This window comes from Eurosta solidaginis, chromosome 2 (assembly GCF_040869045.1).
Source record: "Eurosta solidaginis isolate ZX-2024a chromosome 2, ASM4086904v1, whole genome shotgun sequence".
NCBI classification, from domain to species: domain Eukaryota; kingdom Metazoa; phylum Arthropoda; class Insecta; order Diptera; family Tephritidae; genus Eurosta; species Eurosta solidaginis.
In genome coordinates, this window is record NC_090320.1 from 60183195 (window position 1) to 60192291 (window position 9097).

Here is a 9097-nt window from a genome sequence, read left to right on the forward strand (position 1 = left end):
AAGATTTTTGACTATCAGAAGTCCGCATATCAGTTGTATCTGAAATATGTGTTGCAATGTTGAGCAAGTAATGTAGTTTCTTTCTTACTTCATTGTATTTAAAAGTAGCATTGTATTTGATAAAATGTTTCTGTTTGGCAAGGAATATAATGGCTGAAGCTTTTTTGTATATTCTATAAATCCTACATTGTCATCGATGGAAAGCGGCTGCAAGTCTTTTGTAATCATCATTAAAAGAGATTCATCAATGTTTAATTTTTCTTGCTCTGAGAGCTCAGAACGTGTGCTGGTAACAAATAATTTTGTTTGAACAGTCTTCTTTTCAAACATCCACTATTGGAAATGTTTTCGGCAGGTACTGTTAAGGAACTTCGCGCTGCACTCACTGCAGTAGTTGACGAAAGAGAAGTAGAACTCCGTTCCTCTTTTGAAATTACTGGCACTATTTCTTCTGAAGTTACATTCCTTTGTTCTGAGGAAGACGGATGCTTACGGCGTAGATGGTCATTTAAATTTGATGTGTTGCCAGAAAATTTAAAATTTTTTTTGCATATATGGCATTTAACTTCATTGCCATTTTTGGCAATGGGTAAAAAACTCCCAAACGGAAGATCTCTTCAATCCAGGCCGCATTATAAATATCTACACAAATTAAATAGTTAAAAGCACTTCCTCAGTTAAACATTTTTAATAATTACCGCGCTTAAAACGTTTGTCGTTTATTTAAATTTAAATAGAACGAACTATTCGAAGAAATAGTAATGAGCGAATCATTCATACCAAAAACTAGTAGTTCGATAAAATAGTAATGAACGGTTCATTCATACCAAAAACTAGTAACTCGAAAAAATAGTAGAGAACGAATCATTCATACCTAAAACTGGTAATTCGAAAAAATAGTAAGTAACGAATCATTCATACCTAAAACTAGTAATTCGAAAAAATTGTAATGAACGAATTTCAAATGACTATCGAATGGATGAAAATTAGTGAACTATCGAATAACTCGATAGGTTTCATTCGATAGTTCCCAAAACTAGTGTTAACCCAATAACACAGCACAGTGCGGTGTGTTGCCAGCCTTACTTGCACTTTATAATAATTTTAATATATAATTCGTATAAAACCTTTACCAAAGACCCCACAAAATGGGCGACTACGATTCTGATGAAGAACAATCGCAAATTGAAAAGTTGCGTTATGCTAAAGTGCCCCGCGGCATGTTTGTAAGTGGCTGGGATGATGCCGATGAATTGATTCAGGAAGATAAAAATCCACAAGGTAAGCGATCTTTAATATTCCAACTTCCTCCAATGGGTATTCAATAAATTTTAAATCGCTTTTACTTACATATAAGCTAGTTTAGAGCGTATGATTCTGTGGGCGGTGAACGAGAACAAATTAGATGAAATTCGTGAAATATTGAAACTGGACGCTAATGCTGTTTCTGCTGTAGACGAAGATGGTTACACACCATTACATCGTGCATGCTATAATAACTTTGTCGATATAGCAAAATTGTTGCTGCAATACAAAGCAGATCCGAATGCACGGACCAAACTAGGTTGGACACCATTGCATTCAGCATGTAAGTGGAGTAATGCAGAATGTGCTGAACTGTTGTTACAGCATGGATCAGATGTAAACGCAAAATCAGAAGGTGATCAAACACCTTTGCATGTCGCTGCAACTGTTTCCAACTGTCGTAATATTGCTACAGTGCTGCTTATGAATGAAAACATTAATGCAAACACGTTGAACAATTCGGAAGAGACCGCCGAGCAGATTGCACGTCGTACTGGAATGACATATCCTGTATTTGAAATGGGACATCAACCATATCAGATTGAAACTGGTTTAATTGACTAAAATGCAGGCAGCCCCTATTGATATTGTTAGTATAACTTCGCGGATATTCGAAACTAGAAATCAAGTATTCGTTGTTTATTGTTATGATGTAAGATATTATATTTTAGAAGATAATTCCTACATGCTATGCATATAAAATTTTAATACTATTTAATAAGTAGAAATTTAACTAATAAATGCATATTGCTTAAGCAGCTTGTGGGTTGCGTAAAAAATGATCGTAGTATGATTTTGTATATTCAACCATTTGATCCTGCATAGCAGCCGGTACGAAATTGGGATTACCCTGACCACCTTCTATGGTACCTTTTGCTGTGTATCGCATGTAGCTAGCAACCGTCGTCTCTGGAGGTAATACAGCACCATCTTCAATGATGCAGCAATCTTTTAACGCACAACGACGCCCCTGTGAGAAAAACAGCAATAAGAATATAATAGTTAACATTTTTAGGGGATACAAATTGTATTATCCAATCTAATTTGTATTACTTTCCACACGTATACTGGAAGAATGGACCTATTGTATTTCCTGCCTGTGGATATAAAATTATGTGTAAACTTACAATAATTGCATTTTTTCCAATATATACAAATGATCCAATAGAACTAGCCGATACCACCGCACCCTCGCCAATAAATACATGATCTCCTATGTGCATGGGGAAAAAGGCGATACCTTTGCTAAATTGCTTGTACGGTGGTCGGATGACGGCATTTTTACTGATGACACAATAGCGGCCAGTGCGAACATTTGCTAAATCGCCACGAATTATGGCCCCGGTTTGCACAACAACTTTTCCATTTAACACAATGTTTTGTGAGCCACATAAAACTGTTTGCCTACTGACTTTGTTACCAGAAGCCTAGAAACGAGAAATCGGAAAATGTGAAAGCCATATAATAGTTTCATCTCCCGCTTACAGTTTCCACATATTCATCCTTACTGTAATATGTGTCCGCAATTTCCATATTTAATTCAATTTCCCTTTTAGATTTTCAGTTTATTTTCACTCTTGCACCAATTTTAAAAAGAGATGCAAAATATAAATCGCTGCTTTTAGCACATTGATAATATCGGCTAAAAATCGGTGGTTTATTATCGGTATTTGGAAAATACTTAACATCAAAAAACTGGCGATACGTCAATGCAAATTTTTACAAAGTTTTAAAAATGGAAGTTACTGCTTTTAATTCCAAGTTAACTTGAAATCCAAACGAAGGGACGCTGCCGAAGGTGGCATGATTTGTATCGCTTACTTTTTCTGTCTATCAAATACATATAAGGATGTTAAAATTATTTGAGTTTATCGCAGCTGTGACTGCAAATGAAATCATCGATGTTTCTTTTACGATGTTTTTGAGCTTTGACAGAGGACAGATATAATAAAAGACGTCGTACATTTTGCGAAATTTATTTGTAATATCCCATTTGAGAGGTAATTTTATATTGCTTCTACACATTTTCATGAGGTATTTTAGTTTGTTTTAAGGGATCACATTAATTAAGAAATTCATCCTCTTTCCAACAATCACAATATATATTAATATAAACTTCTTAAAAATGTGTACAAGGCAATTTTCTAATACTCGCCAATCAGTAGCCCGTTTCTGTATCCTTGCGATACGAATTATATCGCAAAAAGCAACCCTGATGCTTTGTTATCGCAAGGTAGTGTTTCTGTATGAGTGGTGAATATGTATTTTCGTTATTTCTTGCGATATTCATATCACTAGCTCCGAAGGTGGTGATAGCATACATTTTCTGTAATTTGAATTTTTTGTGTGCTAAGCAGCTTTTCATTTTTTCATTCTTGAGTTTGTCAATTTTAGCATTTAAAAAAGCTGCAACACCAAAAATATTTCACGGTGAACGTGTGAATACTTAATAGAGAGCAGAAATTTGTTTTTTGGGCGAGATTGAGCAGAAAAGCGAGGGATTGTCTCTGAAGAAGTGTGAATTTGGAAGAAGAAATATTGATCAATTTATTATATACATCTAAGAACTGTCCATACATATATCAGCAATGGAGTTGGATGCCAAGCTTTTAGTTTTAAAGAAAGTATTGCATAAAACTACGCTCATATGACGTGATGAACAAATTTTCGTATACGCCGTTTATTTGGACAGCGAAGTCGATATTAAATGGAAGATTTTACAGAAAAGCTTTTCCGGCACTTATACGAAATGATTAAGACCTTTTCTTGTTCTGTAAATATGCTGCACTTATACAGCGTGAACAAAAACGTAAAGGATTTTCTAAAAAATATACAAAAGAATTATAGGAAGGGGGACTTTCTGAGGTAAATGTACATAAATATTCTCGGTAAAAACGTCGGAACCCAAAGGTTCAAAATAAGTTCGGCAAGGCGAATGTTTTTTTGGATTGTGTCGTGAATCCAAATGTTTATTGCTGCTTGTTTATGTATACTAACATTTTATGTTTTTATTTGCAGACAAATGAAATAAAAGATGACCTAGAATTTTTGGATCTTACTAACCAAACTCCAAAAGTGACTTCAAGGGCGACTCCACAACCAAAGACAAACTCTACCGTACTCGACCCAGCTACATCTCAATCGAACCCACCTGGTTATAATACTTTCAGCGGTGCTTACGCCGAAAAAAAACATATGGAAGACCAAGACGAAAGGCAAAGAGAATTTAATAATGGGCAACAAAAATTAACTTGCGAAATTTTAAATATGCTTAAAGCCATACACGAAACCCTCAAGTCAATAGAAATGTCGTTAAAACCACAGTCTATTAATGATTAAATTACCATTATACACATTCTCAAAAGCCATTACAACTTAAAAATGCCCAGCATCAGCGTTTTTCTATAAACTGGTTGAAAGAATATATCTCTAGCGACAGACAAAAAAAACCGTGGCCGTAGTCAAAAATATAGGACCAAATTTAAACACAAATATATGTAAATTTTATCTATTTTACGTTGTTTTGCCAATTTCTAAATTTTTTTTCATAATTTTATATCAATAAGCATAGTAATTAATTTGGAACACTCCAAATTCGAGAAACTTTTTAAGTCACCCCAAGCTTTAAAATTGTTTTCTTAGAAATCTTAAAAACTTTCTGAATATGCATTTTTTTAAGGCCCATTTCTCTATATAAACTTATTTCTTTTGTTTGGGAGAATATGCTAAACACTTCAGAAAAAAAAATTGTCAAAATTAAGCAGAAATTTTAGGATTAAAGTTGAATTTTTTTATCTAGTATTGATGGAATTCTGGTTTTCTGGAATTTTCTTGAAATTTGAATGAAGTGTTTCAAATTAATTGCAATGCTTTGTACATACATATAAAGTATCTATTTCATACAAAACTACTTATGAAATGAATTTGATGAAGAAATATTGAATATTGAAACAATAGTCGCAAAGTAGTTTATATAGTAGTGCATACATATTAATTATAATTAAATAAATCAGCATTCAAATAGATAACGTTTTCTTTTTTCTCTAACTCATTACACAATATTAATATAAACGTAATAACGCACCTGAAAACACATTACAACTTCCATTATATTTAATAATTATATTTACAAGAAAAAAAAATATCATTTATATATATAAATAATTATAGTTAAAAAATTGTTGTTCTTGTTGTTGTAGCGATAAGGTTGCTCCCCGAAGGCTTTGGGAGGTGTTATCGATGTGATGGTCCTTTGCCAGATACAGATCCGGTACCATAGCACAATTAAGGCGCTAGCCCGACCATCTCGGGAACGATTTATGTGGCCACATTAAACCTTCAGGCCATTCCCTCCCTCCCCACCCCAAGTTCCATGAGGAGCTTGGGGCGCCAGAGCCTCGTCTGTTAGTGAAACAGGATTCGCCGCGGATAGGTGACAATTGGGTTTGGAGAAGCTATATATTGCGCTGGCCACCTGAAGGGTTGCGCCACACAGCCCCTTGAATCTGGTATTTTAGTCGGCTCTTACGACAGGCATACCTACCGCGGGTATATTCTGATCCCCTAACCCGCTGGGGGTGTTCTGCGCATATACGTAATACTCCTATATTGCTACAAAAGGCTAGGTACATTCCCAAACATCAGAGTGCCGATATATTGATGTTTAAACGTTTTTGTTTTTGTATTCAACATTCGAATGTACCTAAATTTAAATTTTTTCTTGTCACACTTATGCTGCTACAATCACAAAAATTTTATAGACTGTCTTGTTTTGATTTCGAATTCAAAACACATTGCGAGCATTTTCTATTAGCAATATAGGAGTATTACATTTATGGTTCTGTGAGAACTTTATTGAATGGTCTCATTCTGTCTGCTGTGTATCATTTTATGCAACTTGTTTGCCTTTTTCACCTTGGTCGCTAATTATGTTCTTGCTAGTCTAAATTGTACAATTATCCGTAGCCAATCAACGGCCAGTATCCTCTTTTCTACAATCCCAGGGAAACGTATTCGCCGGCCTGCAGCTCAACCAAATCCTTTTTACGATCTGGAAGGGAATGAAGAGGGTAGAAGGGTTAATGTGGTTTCCCGAGATGGTCGGGCAAGTACCTTAATGGTGGTATTTTCCGGAATGTACCGAATCAATATTCTGTCCACATCGACAACAGCAAAACTCCCGAAAATCTTCAAGGAGTCTCCTTATCGCTAGAGTGAAAATAGTTTTCGATCCGTGATCTTGAGCGGGAAGCTATTGTTATACTGGTCATTAGCACCGACTGTTGATTCTACCTTAACATTTTACAAATAATATCATTAACCATTTGTAAAGGGTCATATCCCGGTATTATTTACCCATCGGTTAAGAGCCAAAACTGATTCTTCGTCAGGATACTGGCCACCACGTTTCTCTGCATACTTCAATGTCAGCTTAGAACGAGCCAAGGGGTATCTATGCCAAGTTAAAACCTTGAATGCCAAGTTTTCACAACCCGGTAACGGATGAATATTAGTCATACTAAAGACCATATTACATTGGGTTAACCGCAGACAAGCACTTAATTCTGGCATATGATGTTTCCGCGCATAAGCATTATGTTCATACCAACGTTTTACAGCATTAAAAACATCTTTCTCGCACCGTACATGCAAATTGTCTCTTTCTATGATAGGTTGCAACTTTTTGGCGTCAAAATCCAAAAATTCACTGCTCTGGGTTACCTGCGAGATAATAAAACAATAAATTTAATGCTCAAATAATCGCACACGTTGATTTACATGCATACAGTTTTGTGTTTCGTAAGCCAGAATTTTTTCATTTAGTGTCTCACACTGAGTCTACTTCTCCAGACTATATGCTGGCTGCAATGTGAAATCGGTTATATTCTCTATTATAAAATCAGCAGTTTGCAACAGCGCCTTTCAATTGTAGTATTAAAGCCGCTTTTAACAGCCGATCCACATTGTCAATGGTTATGAGCGTTTTGCCGGTATAGTAAAAGGTGATTAAGCGCTCGAAAGTGTCGCTGTCGATATTGGTGGTTTCTATAAGTGGACAAATCCCGTTGTCACTTTTGAACAGTTCACCGAAATAAGGGCTTGCCGCCGATAGAATTAGACGATGAGTCGTAATTCTGTAAATACATATATAACAAGCGTAGTTAATATATGTGACATACAAGCTGCAATAGCGTTAATTCAAATGAAAGTTTACTTACAAGGAAGATGGATTTGTTAATTTGAATGTCACATCAACTAAACTCTGGTCGTCAAAAAGTTCATATATTTGAAACAAAAGGTTTTCAATAAAGTACTTGGCTCCATCTGAGGCGTTGTCGTGTGATGTTACATGCTGCCATTGCTATTGGGTCAGGAAGTATAGTTTTTTTGTAATTTTGAATTTTAGAATGTTAGATTACTTATTTGGGTACTCCGTGGTGTATGCTTTTAGTTCGGAAGGTTGTCGTTGTTATATTTATGGACGTTATTGAAGTAGTTGCAATATATCCAGGAATTGCCCGATCGAGATAAAAAACTGTATTTTTTTCGGTTTTGGGAATTGAATATTCCAATTCCAATAGCTGGCAAGAGGACGCTTAGATTGCCTCTTAAATCGCAAGATTAACAAACGTATAAGGGTAATATACTTGCAACATTCAGACGTGCCTAAGCAGCTAACACGTCGCAAAGTAAATACCTGTAGCACAATATTTTTCTTTTATTATTATAGTCAAGGGATGATTGTAAATCACTTATAATACCAGTTTAAGCAAAAGTTCACAATTTATATAATGAATCTTGAACTTCTTCACTTGCTGTTAAAAAGAATTTGTGTTTGTTATTATATCTTTTTCGCTATTGGTGACAGATCCTATGTTCCATTTCGATTGTTCCATCGATATGATAAAAACTCACCACTATTATATCGCTAGTTGAATTGAGTGCGTTAAAGAAACACTTTTCATATCGAAAGCGATACGTGCCTTGCGATAGCAAATCGTTCGTTATTATAACGCAAGGTTACAGAAACGGGCTACAGGTAAATTACAAATAAAAATTGAAATGATTTATTTTATCTATCCTCTCAGGCTTTGATATTGATTGCGTCGATACATGGATGCTACTTCTTAAAACTTACATCCCTAAATTAGATGAGCTCATCAGCTGAAAGCTGTATTAGGTCTGTTCCTTTACTTTGGCTCTCAGTTGAGAAGAACCACTTGCGTGTTATTAGTGATGACACAAAGCGCCAAGTTTTACTGTCAGATATGAGCCTATACTTTTCTTCAGGCACAAACACATTCGAATTTTGCGTCGTTTTGGCGCTTAGATTACTTTTGCACATGCCTTAACCTACAATAAATCCTCAATCGATAATCTACAGTAGTGGAATTCACCAAATTTTTTAACCATATTTGCCATCGCTTTATTTGCGAACCGATAACTATAACGTTTTCGTTATTAATGTTGATATAATGCACGATATTTTGGAAGGCGCTGTACCTTTAATTTTAAAACTCTTTTTTCAGAACCTTGCGGAAAGCAAATGTCTTTCAATAACAGATATTAATGATAAAATTAAAAGTTTCAATTTCGGATATTTACAAAGTACATGCCTCCCATCAAAAATCACTCTTGATAAAAAATGACGAACATCCATTTTATTGTCAGCCTCTCAAAACTTATGTCCTATTTTGCACATGCCTTTTATCTTTTTAACTTTTATGATATTATGCCACATTTCTGGAATGGGGTTACTTCGCTTATTCGAAAAATAAAACTTACATTATCT

General features: G+C 35.1%; 2 protein-coding genes and 1 long non-coding RNA gene across 3 annotated transcripts; 1 reads left to right on the forward strand and 2 right to left on the reverse strand.

The window, feature by feature from the left end:
• The first annotated feature begins 1028 nt into the window (after positions 1 to 1028).
• Positions 1029 to 2078, forward strand: Ankrd49 (ankyrin repeat domain-containing protein 49). The gene is made up of 2 exons (XM_067769523.1): positions 1029 to 1281; positions 1358 to 2078. Exons 1-2 carry the CDS (start codon positions 1149 to 1151, stop codon positions 1867 to 1869), a joined length of 645 nt encoding a protein of 214 aa, XP_067625624.1. The 5' UTR covers positions 1029 to 1148; the 3' UTR covers positions 1870 to 2078.
• DCTN5-p25 (Dynactin 5, p25 subunit) lies at positions 1941 to 3045 on the reverse strand. The gene is made up of 3 exons (XM_067769524.1): positions 2791 to 3045; positions 2433 to 2732; positions 1941 to 2275 (listed from the first exon to the last, which is right to left on the reverse strand). The coding sequence occupies exons 1-3, from the start codon at positions 2836 to 2838 to the stop codon at positions 2057 to 2059; spliced, it is 567 nt and encodes a 188-aa protein (XP_067625625.1). The 5' UTR covers positions 2839 to 3045; the 3' UTR covers positions 1941 to 2056.
• A 1883-nt stretch (positions 3046 to 4928) lies between these two features.
• On the reverse strand, positions 4929 to 7020 carry LOC137242162 (uncharacterized). The gene is made up of 3 exons (XR_010950103.1): positions 6661 to 7020; positions 6418 to 6597; positions 4929 to 6355 (listed from the first exon to the last, which is right to left on the reverse strand). It is a non-coding gene; the product is annotated as an uncharacterized lncRNA (long non-coding RNA).
• Between the last annotated feature and the right edge of the window lie 2077 nt (positions 7021 to 9097).

Excerpts from the sequence above, each read along its gene's own strand:
- Ankrd49 (XM_067769523.1), top strand. The coding sequence starts at position 1,149 with ATGGGCGACTACGATTCTGATGAAGAACAATCGCAAATTGAAAAGTTG. Across the intron at positions 1,282-1,357 it reads GGAAGATAAAAATCCACAAG|CTAGTTTAGAGCGTATGATT; the intron begins GTAAGCGATCTT and ends CTTACATATAAG.
- DCTN5-p25 (XM_067769524.1), bottom strand. The coding sequence starts at position 2,838 with ATGGAAATTGCGGACACATATTACAGTAAGGATGAATATGTGGAAACT. Across the intron at positions 2,733-2,790 it reads AGGATGAATATGTGGAAACT|GCTTCTGGTAACAAAGTCAG; the intron begins GTAAGCGGGAGA and ends TCTCGTTTCTAG. Across the intron at positions 2,276-2,432 it reads TTGGAAAAAATGCAATTATT|GGGCGTCGTTGTGCGTTAAA; the intron begins GTAAGTTTACAC and ends TTTTTCTCACAG.